This window comes from Phocoena sinus, chromosome 1 (genome assembly GCF_008692025.1).
Source record: "Phocoena sinus isolate mPhoSin1 chromosome 1, mPhoSin1.pri, whole genome shotgun sequence".
Taxonomy (NCBI): domain Eukaryota; kingdom Metazoa; phylum Chordata; class Mammalia; order Artiodactyla; family Phocoenidae; genus Phocoena; species Phocoena sinus.
In genome coordinates, this window is record NC_045763.1 from 61002347 (window position 1) to 61024996 (window position 22650).

General features: G+C 35.4%; 1 protein-coding gene across 1 annotated transcript in view; it reads left to right on the forward strand.

Moving 5' to 3' along the window:
• LRRC7 (leucine rich repeat containing 7) overlaps window positions 1-22650 on the forward strand; it is a 514499-nt gene that overhangs the window by 449182 nt on the left and 42667 nt on the right. The window contains exon 24 of the mRNA XM_032604391.1: window positions 12493-12714. Within this exon, the coding sequence (XP_032460282.1) occupies window positions 12493-12714 (222 nt within the window). The remainder of the gene's footprint in view (window positions 1-12492; window positions 12715-22650) is intronic.

The following is a 22650-nucleotide window of genomic DNA, read 5'->3' on the forward strand; positions in this document are numbered from 1 at the left end:
GAAAAATCAAGCTATACATTTGGTAATTTAAATAAAATCATTTTATTATGCTATAAAAAAATCTTATCTAAAATGTATAATCTTTAAGTTGTAGTCATTGAAAAGTAATTTTCTCCAAAATTACTGCCTTTAAAAACAAATATTGCTATCAGTACTCTATATATGTACAACTGAAATAAATGTAACTACAATTATTGGCTTTTATATTTAACTGAGAATGGACATTATTGCTCTTGGAATCCCTTATATCAAAGGCAGAGGATGGGAGGTGGGGCAGGGGCGGAAGGCGGATGTAACTCACTTACACAGAAATAGAGGAAAGTCTGGAATACACAAGAAAGATAGGTGAAGATTTAAATATTAGAAAACATAGGAATGGCAACAAGTAGAACAAATCCTGAGGCTATAACAGAGCAAGTCAAGGTGTGGATGAAGCAGATATGAAAATCAACTGGGTAAACCTTAACATATGAGAGATAAGAGACAGGAAATAGAAATGTTTCCTATTTCCATCAATAACATAAAAGTCAAGCATATCTGCTCTAGTTTAAGTAATATTGAAATTCTAAAAAAATGGTTTTTAAACTTTAGTGAATGTCAATGCCGTAGCTAAACTCTCCTTTTGTACAGAAAGAAATAGGTCAAGTAGTGTAAGTTTCACCTGAGGCTTTGTATTTTTTCCCTCCTAAAGCAATATGCCTCATTAACAGTGAAGAATGCCCAGGAGTAATGCCTCGACTTCATCAGTTCATAAGCAAACAAAACCAATATTCTCTATTACTGTGAGTAATGCCAAGCACAATCCTGGCTCCCTCTTTTCTGATTCTCTTTCCCAAGCCTCATTTTTCTCCTCTGATGGGAGGAAATTTTGCACTGGTTGCAATAAATTTTTCTTCTGGTAGACTGGGTCATCACTGAAACTCAAAAACAGACTGCAGGGCTTCCCTGGTGGCGCAGTGGTTGAGAATCCGCCTGCCAATGCAGGGTACACGGGTTCGTGACCCAGTCTGGGAAGATCCCACATGCTGCGGAGTGGCTGGGCCCGTGAGCCATGGCCGCTGAGCCTGCGCGTCCGGAATCCTGCATATAGAGTCATTTTGAACTCCAAACATTTTTATAAACATTAGGAAAAGAGATCTTTTTGAGTCAGCTGGTAGGTTGAGATTCTCCTTGCTTCCCTCAACCATCCTCTTCCTATCACCCTCACTCATGTTGGTGTCACTTCTACTGAGGCTGCTGGACTTCAAGAAGAAATAAATAGCAGTCAAATGCATTTGCTATCAGTGAGCTTTGCCCCCAAAACGAGAAGTGAGTCAGTGAAAGGGTAGATTGATGAAGTCATACAATTATAGATTTTTTAATTATCAAAAACAAATAAACAAAAACTTTTAGCACTATCTGTTGCCCCCAGAGAGACATTTCTTACACAAATATATTGAGTTTTTCTTTTGACCAAAAGCCACTTTTTTCAAGGGACATAAGTTTAAAAAGGAAAGCAGAACTGTGGGAAAACACCAAAGGTGTCCAAATGAAAAAGAACCTCTAACCCTAGCAGAACTTTGACTCTCTAGATCAATGATAATGCAACTCCACTTTCCTTTGAGTTTCGGTATTCAGAAATAACCTGGAACTGAATATTTGTGTGAATAGTAAGTATCCACACCTTAATTTCACCCTTAGGTTGAAAAGGGAGTTTTAAGCAACAGTTCCAATCACACCAGTTGCCTGAGAGGTGAACATACCCACTGTCATAAATATCACTCCAGGTTAGGAAGGATTAGGAATAAAATAAGTAGATGAAAATTATATCTTAGGGGACTTCTGTGATTAAGGATCAACTATTGATGACATTTTTAGGCATCTATCAAACATGTATTGAAGGCTCATTGAAATTTTTGATGCTTATATTTAGTGTCTATATTAAGACAGCCACTAATTTCCCTCCCTAACAAATACATGCCTCTGTCTCTATCACACTAGCCTCAGCATGGTCTTTATGGAATAAATATGTCATTGTTCTAGAACAGGATAAAAATGCACTGTTTGGGGTTGTACAAGTTAAAATATATACAACATTCCAAAGAACAATTACAGGAATTGTAAGCTAAGGGTTCAAATCTAGTCTTGAGAATTTCATATTGCACTTCTTTTGGGTTTACCAGTATCAGAACTGTTATTCAGATGAACTAAATGTACCCTTTTTAAAAAAAGCTTATTGATTGATGATTGTGTTACCTTTTCCAGTGTGCCCATGAAGCCATGCCTTTTGCTATACTAGAGAAATAAGAATGAATACATCCAATTAGATTCAAATCTCCCTATAATTGGAAATTATTTATATAAGAGAGAGAAGGCTGAAAATATATAAAGACTTGCTTGCTAAACAAGAATTAATTGCCAAAGCAAGAGTACATGGCCAGTAGGAAGTCAAAAATTTCATGAAAATGGGATGTCAGAGGCAGTTCCATACACTTAGTGGCTAAATCAGGAAGAAGCTTTTGAAAAAAATCAATGAAATAATTTTCTGTATTTAATGATCCATTTCAAATACTCCTTTTGTTAATCTGAACAGCCAGGATGATATATTTTAATCAGTTGATTTTAGTATTATTTAATTCATAGGTATTTTTAAAACTTACTCTATTCCTATTATGTAATTAAATTTGTTCTAAAAAATAGAGCAGGCAGGAAGTTGTAGAAATGTGAATGGAAAATTCTTCCCTAACTTACAGCAAGAATGACAGCTGAATATTGTTTAGTTTCACAGTCGCTTTTGTATTGGATTTTCGTACTTAATACAACATTAATTCTTTAATTCACAAAGCACGTTATTTTATCTCCTAATACCAGTGCAACAATATAGCTATCTCCAGTAGTGTGGGACATTACTGTCATAAAATCAGGAGATTGTTCTTATCCAGACTGACTCTAAATTATTTCCTTAATAAAAGTGCAAACCTGAAGAGTGTCTATCAAATGGCTATTAAGTAAGAGGAAAAAAAAAGAAATCTTGTCACAGATCAAAGCAATAGAAAACAGTGCTAGATTAAAACTACTTACTTCATCAATTCTTAACATAGGTGTTCCTTAACACAAATGACTATTCTACTTCAGAAAATGGAGCTAACTCAATAACATTTATACTATCTTCATTTCAGAAGAAATATAAAAGCAAAAGTAAAATGTGAAATTAATCCATTGTAATGAAAATGTCCGTGATTGAGTATGTAATTTGAAGACCTAAGCCACATGACAACTGGCAGATGATCAAGGATTGCTGCCAAATAGAGGATGTCAAAATGATAAGGTGCCATTTCTTAACACTTGATCTTTATCTGACTTACTCCACTACCTTTAGGTTCCTAGAAATCTTAAGGGCAAAATAAGTAATTGTCAAACTTTTATTGTTAGTGCTAACACCTTCCTTTTCATTTTATTTCAGGAATGTAAAAGTCAGCATCATCACACAACAAACTGTAGGTAGAATGTGTAGATTTAGCTCTAATTTCACCATTTTTTCTATTATGGATCCTCTGTTATTTTTTCATTTTGATTAATAATTTCCAATTCCAGAGCTATGTTTTATAAGTTGACATTTAATCACAGAAAAATTTGCTTATAGATTTACACTAAGCCACAAATGACTGCCTGCACATATCAGCCAGCTGCCGTCCTAAGGCATATGCACTGAAGGGAAAGGCCCTATTGCCTCACTATTTTATCTATCATTTGAAGCACTGGAGTATATTACCAGTATTTGGCTCTAAAAAAATTTAAGATCAGCAAATAATTTGAATCCCATCCCCCAATATTGCACTGTGCCAGCAGAATGCACTGTCACCAAGTCCCTAGGGCAAGAGAAACAGCAACTTCCTACCCCCTCTCCTTCAAGCTTCAGAGCTCCCTTTCATGTATTTGTAAAAGTTTGTCCTCTAATGTCCAAACGGGAGAACATAGATTTTTGGCATCAAAATTGCCCTAGCTGAATACAAACACCACAAGAGGAAAAAAATAAAGCTTAACAGTTTGGTTGTCATAATCATAAAACAGTATCTACGATACATATTAGGCATTGTAGTAAGGTGCTTGACATAAATACACTCTTATCTTCAAGACAACATTATTCTGCTTCGTTTGATATGATCACATGATTTTTCTTCTGTATCCCATTAATACAAGGCATTGCATTAGTTGATTTTCAAATATTGAAAAAGCTTTGTATTATTCAAGTAACCCCCACTCAGCCATTGATGTTTCTTTTTATATATTGCTGAATGCTATTTGCCAATATTTTGTTAAGGACTTTGGCATCAGTATTTTAAAGGATATTAGTCTGCAGTTTTCTTTTTCTTTCTTTTTTTTTTTTTTTTGTACTGTCCTTATGTGGTTTTATTCGCAAATTGAGACGCTTCTCTGCCTCATCTATTATCTGGAAAAGTATGTATGTGCAGAATTACTGTTGACTCCTATTTAAATGTTTGATAGAATTCTCCAGTGTAACCATCTGGGCCCAGAGGTTTTTTTCCTGGAAGTTTTAAAATTATATCCAACCTTGATAGTTTCAGGACTATTCAAATTACCTAGTTCATATTGTGTGAGTTATAGTAGTTTGTGTTTTTTGAGGAAATGAATCATTTCATATGAGTTGTCAAATTTACTTATGTAGAGTTATTTGTAGTATTATACCTTATTATCCTTATGATGTCTGCAGGGCCTTTATTGATATCCCCTTCACTCTTGATTTTGGTAATTTGTGTCTTTTTCTTTTTCAGTCTTGCTAGAAGTATGTCAATTTTATTGATCTTTTCAAAGAATCAGCTCTTTGTTTTATTCATTTTATCTGTAATTCATTTTGTTTCATCAATTTCTGAACTTTTTTATTATTTCCTACCTTCACTTGCTTTTGGTTTATTTGACTTCTATTTTTCTAAGCTATTGAGGTAGTATCTTAATTACTGATTTGAGGTGTCTTTTTTTCTAGTATATGCACTACTTTACCTGTATTTTGCAAATTTGCATTTACATTCAGTTCAATGTATTGTTTTATTTCCCTTGAGACTTCCTCTCTGATCCATGAATTATTTAGAACTACATTGTTTAGCTCCCAAGTGTTTGAATATTTTCCTTTTATTTTCCTATCATTCATTCCTAGTTTGATTTATTGTGGCTGGAGAACACATTCTGTGTGATCTCAGTTCTTTAAAATTTGTTGAGATTTGTTTTCCAAATCAGGATATAGTTTTAGTAAATATTCTGTAGGAACTTGAAGAGAATGTGTATCCTGCTGCTGTCAGATAGAATGTTCTGTAAGTGATAATTAGATCTGGTGGGTTGATGGTATTGTTGAATTCTTCTTTTTCTTGCTAATTTTCAGTCTAGTTCTTCTATCAGTTGTTTAGAGAAGGGTGTTGAAATGTCCAACTGTAACAATAACGAATTTGTCTATTTTTTTCTTAGTTCCATCAATTTTGCTTTACACGTTTGCACCTCTGTTGTTTGTTGTGTATACATTTAGGATTGCTATGTCTTCTTGGTGGATTGACTCTTCTTCATCCTATAAAATTCCTCTTTATTCCTAGTACATTTTCTTTGCTCTGAAATCTACCTTATCTAGTATTAATGTAGCCACCTCTCATTTCCTTTAATTCATATTTGCATGATATTTATTTTTGATTCTTTTAAAATCTACCTGCCTAGCTCGTTATAGTTGAAGTGACTTCTTATAGTCTGCATATAGTTGAATAATGTTCTTTAATCCAGCCTGCCAAGATCTGTCTTTTAATTTGTGTATTTAATCTCTATGCATTTAATTTAATTTGACACATTAAGGTTTAGGTCTTAATTTAAGTTCTTTTCTTTCTGTTTGTTCTCTTTTTTTGCTTCTCTAATTTATTTTTCCTGCTTCTTCTGAGGTGTTTGAATTCTTTTTAGAATTTAATTTTGATTTTTCTACAGTGTTTCTAGTATATCTTTTTGTGTAGATTTTTTAGTTATTGTTCCTGGTATTGCATTACATATACATAACTTATAAGAGTCTACTAGCATCATCACTTAGCAGTTCAACTGAAGTATAGAAACCTTACCTTCTTTTATGTCCCTTCACCCTCCTCAGTGTATAATTGTCTTAAATATTTCCTCTATATACATTTAGAATCACCTCAGACAGTAACATAATTTTACTTCAATCGTCAAACATAATTTTGAAAATTCAAGAGGAAAAAGAAAGCTTTTTTTTTACCCATATATTTGCTTGCCATGTTCTTTCTCCTTTCCTAATGTTCCAAATTTTCTTCTTTTATCATTTTCTTTTGATTTATAGAAATTCCTTTAGCTATTATTTTAGGATAAGTCTAGTGGTGACAGATTCTCTTCATTTTCCCTCATCTGAGAATGTTTCAATTTCCCTTTAATTACTGAAGAATATTTTCACAAGTATAGGATGTTGGGGTGACAATTCTTTTCCTTCAGCACTTGAAAAATATTGTGTCACTTCCTCTGTCCTCCATGGTTTTTGATGAGATGTCCATGGTCATTCAAATTGTTTTTCCTCTATAAGTAAGACGTCATTTTTCTCCAGCTGCTTTTAAGATTTCTCCTTTGTCTTTAGTTTTCACAAGTTTGATTATCATGTGTTTGTGCATGGATTTCTTTGGGTTTACCCTGTGTGGGATCCTCTCTGCTTCTTAAATCTATAAGATTTGCCAAATTCCAGAATTTTTCAGCCATAGTTTCTTCTTTTAATTTTTCAGCTCCACTTTCTTTCTCCTCTTTTTTGATAATATTACTGTTGGAACTTTTGAACAGAGTCTCTGAGACTGTTCATTTTTTTTCAATGTGTTTTCTCTCCTTTACAGATTAGATAATTTCTACTGTCTTATCTTTCAGTTTATTGTTTCTTTCCTCTATTCTCTACATTCTGATGTTAAGTCTACTCACAGAGCTTTTCAGTTATTGTATTTTCCAGCTCTAAAATTTCTATTTGTTTCTTCTTTACATCTTCTGTTTCTTTGCTAAGACATAATTCTAAGAAAACTTCTTCAGAAGTTTTCTATGTTTTAGTTTTTTTCAAGCATGTGTGTAACTTGTCATTGAAGCACTTTTTAAATTGTTGTCTTAAAAGTTTTGTCAGGTAATTCTAATTTCTGTCTTCTCAATGTTGGCCTTTATTGGTGGTCTTTTTTCATTGTTTGAGATCTTCCTGGTTCTTGGTATGATTAAAACCTAGACATTTTCATATTATGTTATAAAACTCTGGATTATATTTAACCATCTGTTGCAGCTGGCCTTCTCTGACACCACTTCAGTTGAGGAATGGTGGAGCACCTCATTTTGGCCAAGTGGAGGTACAAGTCCAATTTTTCCCTTTAGCATCCAGTGACACTTGAGGCAAAGTCTCCTCTCCTCCAAAGTTATTGCTAGGTGGGCATTGAAGTTCCAGCTCCCAGATGGCCCCACTGATACCTCAGTGGGAGTAGCCTCATTATAATTGGGTGATGGAGAAAATCCTGACTCTCTACTAAGACCTCCTCTAACCACCCTAATGGTAAGGTAGAGGAGTGCCTCATTACTGCTGGGTCAGAGTGTAAGTTCATGCTGCTTATGTGGTCTCCATTAACACCACTGGGTGAGGAGTGGCTTACTACTGGTCAGTGGGGATGAATGCAATGACACCTTACTTGGCCTTCTCTGACACCACCCCAGCAGGAGTGTTGTGCCTTGTTAAATCCCTATAAGGGTAGAAGTATCAGCTTCCCACTTGGCCTTTGCTGGCATTGTTGGGATGGGACCACAGTCCTTTCCATGTTGTTTGGCTGTAGTAGAGCAATCTAAAAGTTTTCTGTCTTGCTAGGATGCCCCTTTTTCCTGGTTCTTTGGCTAGGGAGAGTAGGCTTTTGTTAGGGCATTTGTTGTCTGCACTGGCTGGCATTTTAGGGGATACCCACTTTTTCAACTCCTAGCCTGGGATATATGACACAAAAATAAAACCTGAGAAATTTACCACCATCTTGTTACTTGGTCCTTAGCTTCTTCAGTCTACTTCCCAGAGTTTTCCTATATTTGTTTATGTACAATGTCCAGAGTTTTTCATTGTTCTTAATGGAGGGAATAGGGAACAGTGTATCTACTCCACATACCAGAAGCAGAAATCCTACTGTCTCAATTTCTAAAACCTAAAGTGCATGTTAAAAAAAACAAAGGAAGGAGAAACACTGCAGAGTACATGGTGCAGATAGAAAGTGATAGGACTGTTTTGTTGTTGTTTTGCAAAATTACTGAAACTGACTCATTTAAATGAGTGCTGATGTTTCCTTGAAATCAGTTACTTAATTATCCTTTGTATGTAATTCTATATTGTTGACGCTGACTCCAAACATCTTTAGAACTCTTTTGAACTTAATTTTAGAGAATGAGTTGTACCCATTTGAATATTCTCAGTGGCATAAACTGTCATCCTTTGAGGCTGTGTTTGATTTTTGGGAGCACCACAAGTGGTCTAAGAGCAAAGCTGGGTAGTAAAACTGATAACCAAATTGAGTAATAAACTTCTCAGTCTAACACTCTTTTCTAAGAAAATAGTGTGAACCAAAACTTTGTTGTAGTGAAAAAGTCATTTATTTTATACCATACAAAACCCCCCAAACATTTCAAATTTCCACATAATAAGCCTGATGAGCTGTGAGATGAATTGCATATGAACAGTGCCATTTGGTATCAAATCACATTTCTTTTCTGTGGCTTTGACATAAATATTTCCTTGGGTCCTATGGATATTGAAGTTTTCCCCATAAACCTTGACAGTATGGTTTTGGGTCAACTTGAAAACATCATATTCCATCACTATTCTCAAATACATGTTATTTTGTCCAACCTCCCATTGAAAGTTCAAAACAAATGTCAAATCTCTATTCCTTTTTATCATTCAAAATGTGTACCTCAGCCTTTATAGAAACCTTCATGTTCAAATTCTCCTTCAGTATGAGTCAGTGTCCTCATAGCTAACCCTCTATCTGAACAAATCCAGTCTCGATATTTCCTACATTTTCATCAGTCCTTTGTACTTCATCATGAGCACCCTTATTACCTTTCTTAAGCCTCTGTGCCAGTCACAATAACTTAATCTTTACAGTCCCTCCACACCATAATTGTCCCTTTAGATGTCTTGTGTCATTCATATTTGCTTACCTTCACAAAGAATTTAGTGTTAATTCTTTGCTTTCTATAGCTGTCATTCCCCATCCTCATTTATTGTACCCGGTAGCCCCAAAAAAGAGTGAAAAAACTGCTACTGATGTGAACAGAATCATTTTACAGAATGTTCCTTCCATGCCCATTTTATGCTTTGCCAAGCCATCTGTGAACATGAGTGTCATTATTTCATAATCATGGAAAGATTACTAAATACACAGAGTATCCTCCTAATTGCTCAAGTGTAAAGTTCTAAGTCAAATACGTAGGATCTAAACTAGATAATAGACCTAATTCAATATGTAGGAATGGCCCTTTGGCAAATTGAAGAGCTGCTAAAGAAATTTAATATATCCTTCCTTAACAATCAGATCCTTCTGTTCCTTTCTGTGGTTTCTTTTCATTTCATAGTTCAACTATTGTAGGAAGAGAGAAAATTCTGGGGAATGGTGGTTGCAATGTAATTTTGTGTTTAAGAGCATGAACTCTGATTGCCAGACAGCCTTGATTCAAATCCCAGTCCGGCCAGTTTACCAGTTGTGCAAATTACTGGGGAAAGTTACTTAACCTCTCCAAGCCTTAGTTTCCTCCTCAGTAAAATTAAGTAATAGTAATTAATAATAATTATCCCTTAATGCTATTGTAAGGATTAAAGGAGGCAATATGTATAAGGTAAGTTTTAGTACATTATCTAGCACCTAGTATTTGAATAGTAGCCATTGTTTCTTAAGTGCCAGTTACTGTGCCGGTTATTAAAGATGGTAAGTAAGATGTGGTGCTTGCCCTCAAAGAGTTTCAAATCAAAGCATAATTAAAGTTTAAACTGTCCCATCAGAAGGAAAAAATAAACCATAAAAATAAGTCTAAAGGCTATTATAGTTCTATAATATCTATGTTTTTTTACCCTTAGATAGACCATTACCAGAATATTCTAATCAAATTATTATTAAGCAGTCATATTGACTTTCTAATGGATTATGCATTGTGGGACTAGAGCTATGTTCTGGAGCTCTCTAAGTTTTTCTGGGTATACAACTTCTTTGCTTGTCTGTCACTTTCAATTAAACAACCAGTCTTCCTCTTTCCCATTGGCTCAAGGACTAACTGAAGACCCATGAGTATTATACCAGTGGATGTGAGAAGCAGATATAAATGTAAAATCAATTGCTTGTTCAGTAGCCAGGCCAGTCAGCCTTAGTCCACCTACACCCCCAGTTCCTCTAGCTCCAGGAAATCGTTTTCTCTAACTAAATAATTCATCAGGCCAGTGACTTCATTCAGAGTACAGCAGCCCCAAATGTGATACTGGGTTTATCATGGCTTTCCTTGCCTACCAAACAAGAGAACATGAAATTCCAAGGAGGTAGGAGAGAATTGAATTTGCAACAAGGAAAAACTCGACCAGAAGGGTGTTCAGTCTTCTAGAATGGCTGAGAAAGTTGTGACATCTTTCATTTAGATTTCTGAGAAGGAAATAGATACATTAGAGAAATACACATTTGCCCTTTATGAGGTTATCTTAGTTGTGTTTATGATGTCGTAATTTTCTGATCCCTGGTTGCATTAGACAGTATTAGATTGATAATTGTTTTGTTATTGTGCTGTTATAGCCTGAAACTTTTTTTTGCATCTTTTCTTCCAGTTTCTCATGACTGAAATATCTTTACTGTTTTTGAATGTAAAAAGTTGTACATGATAAGACAATCAGTTGGATATCTAAAATATAATCAAATGATTTTTTCTTTCCCTTGCATATTGCTAAATAATAATTTTGAATATTTTCTTCACTGAAATTACCTCTTGTTTGGAATCAAACAACATGCCTTCCCTCTCCAAATGATTTTGCATGATCACTGTCATCTCCTATGTCTCTTATGTTGCTCTTCTTTAAGAACTTTAAAATAATTAAAATTCATCTTTTCCTTGAATACTTGTTTAATAATTTTTCCTTTATACCTCCAATCTGACTTTTTCATAGTAATTAAAAATCTTGATTAGTCAGGAAAATTCACAAACTTTCCTGACTAATGAATTCTAAGGTGAAATTTACTTTTAAATTCCAAATTGCCTACCTTTAAAAGGTCAAAAGGAAGACAATGGATTCAGGAAGTAATTCCTCAGATCCTTCCCTAATAATGGGTGAAGTACCAAGCGCAGCATTAAAACGTAGGTTTAAAAGTATTAAAGATAAGCATTCACTTCCCATGTTAGACCTCCATGTTAAACCATACTTAATTTTAAAAGGCACGTTCTAGGGGACTTCCCTGGCAGTCCAGTGGTTAGGACTCTGCCCTTCCATTGCAGGGGGCACAGGTTTGATCCCTGGTCGGGGAATTAAGAGCCCCACAAGCTGCGAGGCATGGCTAAATAAATAAATAAATGGCATGTTCTAGGTTATCAGCTCACAAACAGAACTGCTTGCTTGACAGAAAAGATATCAGGTAGAATGACTCAAGGAGCCCGTGCTAGAATGAAGGTAAGAAAATCGGAATGAACGAGAAACAGGATTAGGCACCAGTCATTTAAAGATGGGAGACCAAAGTAAGCATGCCCTTTCTCCTCTAGCAACCACCCTCAAGGGCTGATAAATGATCATTGTTGTTTTAAATGAGGTACTGATGAGTCTCTCTGAAAGCTCATGTGAAGATGATCTGCATGCAGAGTTCACTTTAAAGACCTTTCCATATCTAGTGCCTCTACAGGCTACAGATATTCGCAGGAATTTATCACATGATTAATTTTTAATGGAACCTAAAGATTGCAAAAACCATACTCTTGATTTAATATTGCAGAAAATTAATAAATATTGATTATACTCACCTGAACAAGCTTCCTGTACATGTGTGTGGCATAAAGGCAAATATGCAATTCAATTCTTTTGCTGCAGAATTAGAAAGTAGTTTCTATAATTCTCTCCCTGATGTTTCATATATTACATCTCTCTCCCTGCTATTATTCTAAATGAAATGCCAGATAGAACTCCACTTTATTTTTTAAGTTGTGACTTCTTTTTCTTCTTGAGATTTTCCAAACTGAACTTTGTTTCCTTAAAATGGGGGCTAAAATAAGCTTTGGCAAGCCATCAGATGACAAGTGTATTTAACATGACCTTGCTCTGATATTAGCATTTTCACAAACCACAGCAGGCAGACCCTTACTGTTTTTTCATTATGCTTCCTAGCCATGGCTGAAAGCCCAAATGATGCCACTTTACTTACTGGAGAGGTATTCTGTACTTTTTTTTTTTCTACTTTAATCACATCCTTTCAACACCACAAATCTTCTGACAGATTATCTTCTCCACAGGCAGGCAGCCACATCCAGACTTTGATGGGGTCCCAGAGCCTTCAACATCGTAGCCGGGAGCAGCAGCCATATGAGGGAAACATAAACAAAGTGACCATCCAGCAGTTTCAGTCACCATTGCCTATTCAGATCCCCTCTTCACAGGCCACCCGGGGACCTCAGCCTGGACGGTGCTTAATTCAAACTAAAGGGCAAAGGAGTATGGATGGCTATCCAGAGCAGGTGAGTAGAGCTTTTATAATTGATAAATTTTCAGGAAATATTTGGGGAAAGTCCCATAAATCCGTGGTTTGCCTTCCCTCATTAATGTAGTTTGGGACACATTAATGCTGTCACCATGTTGAATGGAGTAGAGCACTCTTTTTAGGGATTTTATCATTATTTTCATTGGTTAAGAACTACAACATATAGTAATTGATGGTTGGTAAAATGCCCATTTCACATAAAGAAAAATTGATGAATTGGAATAGTTTTTTCTGGTTTATCCTGCACCTCCTTCTGCCCACTCCCAACTCCAATTTAGCTCTGCAGCACAGCTTTTGAATGTTACAAAGAGCTTCAATGGATTAGGTATATTTACCAAGGCCTTTGGTGAAATTGACAGTGTAAGAACTAAACTGTATATTCCCCTCGATTTGTGGAAACATTTTTTTAAAGTTTTATCTTCTGATTTTTGAGTAATACAGAGATAAAGCTTTGCTATGAACAGAATGATAAAGAGCAGTTAGGAAGGAAACATTTATGAAATGCTCCAAAAGCTATTGATAAGTGCCATGTAGTAAAAAAAAAATTGCTGCTCCTCTGACCTATTTAAATTAGGATCTGGTTTTCCAATGTAGACTCTGCTTTTCTTTCTTAAGGCCAGAACACTGAATAAGATCTCATCTGTTGAGTCATATTAAGGTTAGAAAGTAAGACATCAAGATATTAATACTCTCAGAAAATTAATTTCTCTTATTAATTAGTAAGAGAAATTAATTTAATTTAATTTAAATTAATTTCTCTTATTTCATTCTTCAGATAATTAGGCAAAGCTCCCACTGACTTCTCTAACCCCTTAATATGGTTTATAAAGATTTCACTTTATTATTGCTTATTCAAAGCTTCACGTATCACCGTCCTTATTTTCTAAACATATCAGACAAGATTATCTTCATTCTCCAGTTTTTTCCTTTATGCTGTTGAGTCATTTATTATTTGGATCCCAGCTGCTCCTGACATCTCCCAAGTTTCCTAATACCCTTCTTGAAGCTGAGAAAGGTTTTTTTTTTTTTTTTTTTTTTTTGGCGGTACACGGACCTCTCACTGTTGTGGCCTCTCCCGCTGCGGAGCACAGGCTCCAGACGCGCAGGCTCAGCGGCCATGGCTCACGGGCCCAGCCGCTCCGTGGCATGTGGGATCTTCCCGGACCGGGGCATGAACCCGTGTCCCCTGCATCAGCAGGCGGACTCTCAACCACTGCACCACCAGGGAAGCCCTGAGACAGGGTTTTTTAAGATAATCTTCCCATCCTGCCTTGATCTAGGCCAAATGTTGGATTTAAGGTTAAATAAATCAGACAGGTGTCTTTAATCAGGTAGTGAGATGAGGTTTTAATCCTCCAGAGATTTTAAAAAGTTAATAAAGTTTTAAATTATGCTTTACCACAGGCATCTTAGGTTAAAAATTGTTCATATATCCTCTCCCCCACAAATATCATAACTTCAATCCAGTTCTCTGATTTAATGATTCCTGTTAACAGGAATAATTAATAAGTTATTACAAAATTTTTTTCTCCCAGAATCAGCACATTTAAAATCCACTGAGATCAATGCCCTCTGTTTCCCCTACTTTGAATAGTAGGGTTAGTATTAGCATACAGTTATTCTGAACACTCTAAAGGCCTTTTTTACATTATTTCTCAAAAAATACATAAATTATATAGCTTGACTTAATGAGAGGATTACTAAGTTTTAGTTTACATGCTTATCAAACTTAAAATACCATGATTCTTTCAAAGAATGTATTTATAGTCATTGGAAGTGTTTTGATTTGTAACTCTTAACAGCATCAGGTGTCTTTCAAACTGAGAGATAAAAACTTAAACATTCAATGGTTATATTAAGGAAAGTACTTAAGTGTAATTCCTTTTGAATTCCTGGTTTTTTCTGCCTTGGTTTCAGGCTGAAATGGTTTGGAATGCTGAGATGAAAACTTTGGAGTGACCACGAGAAAACCTAAAGAGCATTTAAACCAATAGTACTAGTCCCCAGACTATGCTCCCCCCTCCCCTGAGTTATAAATCTGGAGACAGTTTCTCAAAACCTTTTTCATGATACAGTGTAATATTTATCCACTACCAGTGGCATGCTGGAGCATACTCATCCTGGCTCATTACTGTGTGCATATCTTCCAAACTCTACCTTCAGCGACACCACACTGATAGGTTGAAATTGTGGGGATAATTACACCAGGGAAATGAGCAAACACTACAAACCAGGGCCCTCCCCTTCCCCAGCCAGCTCTTAAACATTTTCCAGCACACCACAACTACTACACTGTTTTCTTTCATCTCTTTTTCTTTTTCTAACCTCTCCACTTCTTTGTTTAGCTCTGCAGCATTCAGGAAAGAGAATACTAGGAATAGGTCTCAGAATTTGGAGTTCGAGTTTCATGTTAACTTTTATTAAAATGTGTGAATCTGGACAATTCATTAACTCTCTCCTGAGGTTCTGTTTTTCTCCTTATAAAATGAGAACATTACCACCCACCAACAATATTCAAAAAGGTTTTGAGAGAGTCAAATGATACAATTCTACATGCACACAAAGTAAGCCTGGCACTGAGAGTAAAGAAATAGGAAACAGAAGAAATAGAAATACAAGACTTTAAGAATTAAAATACTGGAGGGCACTTAATATCAGTCCAACCTCCCTAGTCTATAGATAGAAGACAAACAGACAGAAAGAGGCTGAAGGAGGTTACGTAATTCACTCTCATAATAAAAATATTTTTTGTATTTTTTACCTTCCTAACTCATTTTTCTTTTGAAAACTCAGACCTCTCTAATATGTGTGTGTGCCCTTTAAAGCAAGACTTTTTCCATATTTAACAAGAAAAAAAAGGAGGAAAATATTTAAAACATTTAAGAACTGTATAGTTTCACATAAAAATTATAGAGTAGTGATTGAAGTGTAAAGACCAAGGAGGTAACTGAAAATTCTAATATGGGTTTCAGGCATATAAATCAAGTTACTCTATTTTCATAAGGCATTTCTAGTGGTGCATTAAAAGGGCCATTAAGAGAAAACAGAGTTTTCTTAAATGATTACTACAAAAAACAATGTTAAATTTGGTCAAGTAAAATATGGAAAAAATCTAAGTCATTCATAATTTTTAAGTGCAAGAAGACATCATAAACATAGTACAGAAGGGTAAGCTGGGATGAAGTGAGAGAGTAGCATTGATATATATACACTACCAAATGTAAAACAGATAGCTAGTGAGAAGCAGCCGCATAACAGGGAGATCAGCTCTGTGCTTTGTGACCACCTAAACGGGTGGGATAGGGAGGGTGGGAGGGAGCGCAATAGGGAGGGGATATGGGGACATATGTATACGTACAGCTGATTCACTTTGTTATACATCAGAAACTAACACAACATTGTAAAGCAATTATACTCCAATAAAGATGTTAAAAAAATAAGTAAATAAAAAATAAACATAGTACAAATAAACATACTGTGTGCAGCATGATAAAGCACAATAATTTCTACTAAAGCTTGGAGATTTTACTTTTAAAATGTAATCACTTTTTGGAATGCTACAGGTGAAAAACAACCGATTACAACGAATCTACATTTTTTTAATTCAGGGAAGAGAAGTCTGAATGAAAGTAGGAAAAGAAAAGACAACAGTTGCCATACATTGAGTGCCGACTATGCTATTTATACTATATATAGTGTATTTACGCTATAAATACCATGTATCTTACACACAGGCCTAGCTTCATGGTGTGTGAACTGTGCAGCTGCACAAAGTCCTGCCCTTGGAAGTGCCCCACACTTGGTTTAATGCTCTGCTGTCACCAGCTTGTAATTCTTAAAAATCATTCAACAAAGAGCCTCACATTTTCATTTTGCATCAGGCCCCACTAATTACATAGCTGGTCCTGCTTACACACGCTATTTCATTTAGTCCTCACAATAATCTTATTTCCTTTTTATAAATGAAGAAACCAAGGCACAGAGAAAATAAGTAACTTGTAAGAGGTATAATTGGTCAAGCTACTTGTGAGAGGTATAATTGGTCAAGCTGGAATTTTAATTCAGGTCTATCTAGCCCAGAGCCCAAGTTCTGTGTACCAGTCTTACCATTAAATTAACCACATGATCCAGACTCTTGCTGTGGCCTCAATGTCCCCTTCTGTCAAATAATATTAGTTAAACGTGTTTCAGCTACAATTCAGAGTTATAGAACTGCCTTCTACAGATGGTATGCTGACTGGAACTCACATGAACACTTCCAATTCTTTGAAAAGCAAAAATACTCAACAAATGGAAAGTTTTATTATTAGAAAAAATATACCTCTGTATCTCTTAATGTGACCTAAAGAACTAATGAATTTCTAATCTGATTAAAATAAGTTCCATATAGCAATGAACATACATAATAAATGCTACCACTAATGAAGTTGAATGAATTTAAATGAATGTCATATTTTACCTAACCAGCACACTTAGCCTTTTTTAGCCATAAAGAAGTACTTAGTAAACTTTGATGTTCCACCTGAATGATGAAACCATCTCAACTTTCAAACTACCCGTCACAATAAAACAAGGCAAAATATCTAAGAATTCTAATTTAATACACTTACTTTTACATATCTATTTTTCATAGACGTTAAGTATCATCTGTTTTCTACTCTAGGATTAAATGGCATAAAATATATGGAAGTGATTTTTAAACCATAATGTGCGACCCAGATTCAAGGTATTAATTTCCATAGACTAGAAATCTGATGTGTAATAATGGATATTCTTTTTAACAAATTATCTACAACAAAATCATGTGCATGTCACTTGAAGTTCATTATCAGGGAATTTTACTTAGAAAAGGGATTATAATGCATAAACCATTTTGATTATTGATGAACATAACAGAGAACAATAGAGTTGTACTAAACAGTGAGCTGAAGAAAGCCAGAAGGTAAGATTTGAATCCTTCCCATTCCACATGAAAACTCTTAGCCATCATATCCATTCTCTTAGCTCTTCCCTTTGTTTCCCAGTCCAAATGACTATTCAGCTTATCCTCCCCTTCACAATAAAATAATACTTTATATCAGATGTTCTCAACCTCAGATGTACATTAGAATCTGCTCAGCTTTTTTTTTTTAATTGAAGTATAGTTGATTAACAATATCATATTAGTTTTAGGTATACAGCATAGTGATTCAGTATTTTTGCAGAGTATATTTCATTATAAGTTACTACAAGATAATGGCTATAATTCCCTGTGCTATACAATATATCATTGTTGTTTATTTTATACATAATGGTTTGTATCTGTTAAACCCATATCCCTAATTTGTCCCTCCCCGAACCCTTTCCCTTTGGTAACCACAAGGTTGTTTTCTATGTCTATGAGTCTGTTTCTGTGGTGCATATATTCACTTGTACTATTTTTTGGATTCCACTTATAAGTGATATCATATAGTATTTGTCTTTCTCTGTCTGACTTATTTCATTTAGCATAATACCCTCCAAGTTCATCCATGTTGTTGCAAATGGCAAAATTTCATCCTTTTTTATGGCTGAGTAATATTCTATTGTGTATATATACTATGTCTTCTTTATCCATTTGTCTATTTATGGGCACTTGGGTTATTTCCACGTCTTGGATATTGTAAACAGTGCTTCTATGAACATTGGGGTGCATATATCTTTTCAAATTAGTGTTTTCATCTTTTCTGGATATATACCCAGGAGTCAAATTACTGGATCATATGGTAGTTCTATTTTAGTTTTTTGAGGAAATTCCATGATGCCCGATGGAGGCTGCTTAGGAACTTTGAAAAATACTCATGCCCTGGCCTCATTCCCAAAGAAACTGATTTCATTAGCCTGGATGTGAGCTGGGTAATGGGAATTTTTGAAACTCCCCAGGTGATTCTATTGTGTAGCCAAGGCTGAGAACTGATATCAAGATATTCTATAACTCAGCAATTTGCCAGCTGAATAACATAGTGTTATTAACACTATTTAGAAGTATACACAAGTCATCCATAACTTGTTGAATAGTTTTTATAGAAACTAACATAAACTTGGTTTTTCTGTTTTGCAAATGTATAATCCAAGGCAAAGCATATCTGTATATGTGGAACATATAGACCCCAAAGCAGAATTAGGAAGGAAAAACATCAGCATGATGCTTCAAATGTCTCAAAATCCTTTCATATATTAACTGATTTAATCTAACCAATAATGTTGTGGTGGATAGAGCAGTTCCTGTTTTACTGACTAAAACTCTAAGATTCAGAGAAGTCGAGCTAGAATTAGAATCCAATTTCATGAGTCTACCACATAATGCTACAGCCTGCTGCACTATAGCCAAACATAGAGGTCAAGAGTAAGCCCACACTGGAAGAATAAAAATAGAAAAGTGCACCCTCAAGTCCATGTCTGCCCCAGACAAGAGGACATACCCGCTAATGAACCTAACATATCAGGAGGGCCAGAGCTCCATAGTTGTTTCCTGCCAGTTCCTGTGAGTATACATTTGAACTAAAGTTTGTGCCTAAAAGAGAACTTGTAGCATTACATTAGAATTACATTAGAATAAGCCTTGTGAGTTATACAAAGCAGCTCACACCCATCATATTCAAGGGGAAATAAAAACAAAGCTCTGAAACCCTCCTTGAAGGAGATGCTATAGTGTACCCTGGAAGAAATCATTTTGATACTTAATAATATGTGGAGTACATGAAGCTTTTGGCTAAGACATGATTTCAGACATCTCTTTAGATGCTCTGATCAGTTGCCTGAAGGGCTCACAAGGGTTCCAGGTGAGGCTTCATCTAACCTCACCTCATCCAGGTGAGGTTCCAGGTGAGGTTCACTCGGAACCAAGTGAAGAAAAATACATTATCCTGAGTGTTTGATATAAGAAGAAAAACTTGGAAATATTTGGGTTTTTTAATTATGAATTTTAAAATTAAAAGGCAATAATTTAATAAAGATGGTTAGAAAATAGATATTAAGATGGTTTTAATGTATATTATTTACTCAAATGATTTCAGGGGCATCCCATACCTCATCCTGCTCTACTTAAATTACTGCTATTTATGCATATTTTCCCCATAGAATTTTATTCTCCAGTAACCAAAGTAATACTGCAACTCTAAATTCATACACAAATAATGTCTAACTCAACACCACAAATTCTACAAATTGACTTTATGAATTATGTTTAGTCAAATAGTAGGATTCAGTAAACACTACAGTAGGAATCAGAAGGCCTCTTTCAGTGTTGCACTAAATATATGTATGGTCTTCTTGATTTCCTCAAGTTTAAAATGAAGGAAATGAAGTGAATAACCTTTAAAATGCATTTACAGACTAAAGAACATTTGAGTTTCTACTTTCTAGATACATACAGAGTTGGCTATTTTTTTCTGAAAGATCTAGAAAATGCTACTCAAAGGATTTTATTCATCAACCTATTAGTATGTTTCTTCAAAAGATTTAATTAGCACTTTTAGTTGGACTTGCATCTCTGATACACAACAGAAAAAGATATGAAAATAGAAGGATCAAAAAAATATTTTTTAATATTAACATTTATATATTTTTATAATTATTACCTTTTTTAGTCTATGACACAGGTTCGTTAGAAATTTTGGGAATGCAGAGAAGTTTTATGTAGATTTTATATGGCTGTGCAATACACATAGTGTAAATCACAACAAAAGTTATAATACCTTATCATTGCATAGCACTCTTTATTGTACAAGCACTGTTATATAATAACCTATAAGACCAGGAACTAAAAGTGAAAGTAGCAGCAAATTTAATTTCCAGTTTAATTTCAGTACCATGAAGCATTCTCTCTACTTCTGTCAAGTCCCATAATCAAATCTCCATCATCTCATTTGATCTCTCAGCAAGTGGCTTGACTGAACTCTTTCTTTAAATTTTCTTCACTTGGCTATCACTATTCTACCACTTTCCCTCTTTCCACACTAGCCATTCTTTCCTGATTTCTTTATTGGCTCCTTTTCTGTTCCTGACCTTTAAATGATAGAGTGATCCAGTGCTCAAACCTTGACCCCCTTCCCCCTTCTCTTTTGTATCCATACTCACACCTGTATGATTTCATTCACTTCCAGGATGGATGAGTCCAAGATTTATATATCTCCAGCTCTGGCCTCTCCCCTGTACTCCAGATGTTTATATTCAATTACCCACTTGTTGATATCTCAACCTGGATGGCCAATGAATTTCTTAAACTTAGCATAGTCAAAAGAAACTCTTGTTTCCTGGCCCTGCCCCTACCAAACCTGCTTCTCTTCTAGATTTCCCCATTTCAGTTAATTGCTCTTCTATTTATCTTGTTGCTATGGCCAAAGATCCTTGACTCCCCTTTCTCACAGCCCACGTACAGCCCACGTACAAGACACAGCAATTCCATTAAAATATATTCTGAATTCACCACTTTTCATCACCTGCACTGCTACCACCTTATCAGCCATCACCTCACTCCTATCTACTTCAGTAGCTCCCTAATTGTTTTCTCTTTTGCCGGTTGCTTCTCTCCAGTCTCTTTTCCACTGCCAGAGTGATCTCTTTAAAACATGAATCAGATCATGTCAGTCTTCTGCTTAAAAATCCCTAGTGGCTTGAAAACTTCTGAACCCTTATAAATCCTCACTATGGCATGAAGTCCCTACAGACCTGGACCCTGCCTCCTCTCCTTCTACTCTCTCCTTAGCCATTTTCTCTTTCGTCATGCTGATCATGTTGTTGTTGCCGATTTTAACAGCCTTATTGATATAGTTTACACACGGTAAAGTTCACCTGTTTAAAGTGAACAATTCAATGGTTTTTAGTATATTTATACAGTTGTACCACCATCACCATAATCTAATTTTTAAACATTTTCATAATTCCAAAAAGAAACCTTGTACCCATTAGCGGTCATCTTCCATACTCCCTGCCCTCTATTCTGCCCCCAGCCCTAGACAATCATTCATCTACATTGTATCTCTATACATTTGTCTATTCTGGACATTTCATATAAATGAGATCATATGACATATGAAGTTTTTTGTGACTGGCTAATTTTAATTAGCATAATGTGCTTAGTGTGGCACATATCAGTAATTCATTTCTTTTTACTGACAAATAATATTCCATTATATGGCAATACCATATATTGCTTATGCATTCATCAGGTGATAGACATTTGTGTTCTTTCCACTTTTTGAACATTCATGTACAAATTTGTGTGTGAAGGTACATTTTTATTGTGCTTGGGTAGTTACCTAGGAATGAACTTGCTGGGTTATATGGTAATTATGTTTATCAATTTTAAGGAGCTTCTAAACTCTTTTCTAAAGCGTCTGCCACATTTTACTCCCACCAGCAATGTGAGTGTTCTAATTTCTCCACATCCTCACCAATATTTATTATTGTCTTTCTTTTTTATTATAGCCATCTTGTGAAGTATTGATAGTATCTCATTGTGGGTTTTTTTGGGATTTTGGGGGTTTTTTTTTTGCGGTACGCAGGCTTCTCACTGTTGTGGCCTCTCCCATTACGGAACACAGGCTCCGGACGCGCAGGCTCAGCGGCCATGGCCCACAGGCCCAGCCGCTCCGCGGCATGTGGGATCTTCCCGGACCGGGGCACGAACCCGTGTCCCCTGCATCGGCAGGCGGACTCTCAACCACTGCACCACCAGGGAAGCCCCTCTCATTGTGTTTTTAATCTACATTTCTCTAATAACTAATGATGTTGAGTAGCTTTTCGTGTGTTTATTAGTCATTCATATATCTTCTTTGGATAAATGTCTATTAAAATTCTTTGCCCATTTTTTAATTAGGTTATTTGAACTGTAACTGTCGTTCATATATTCCAGATACGAAATATTTTCTCCCATTCTGTGGGTTGTCTTTTC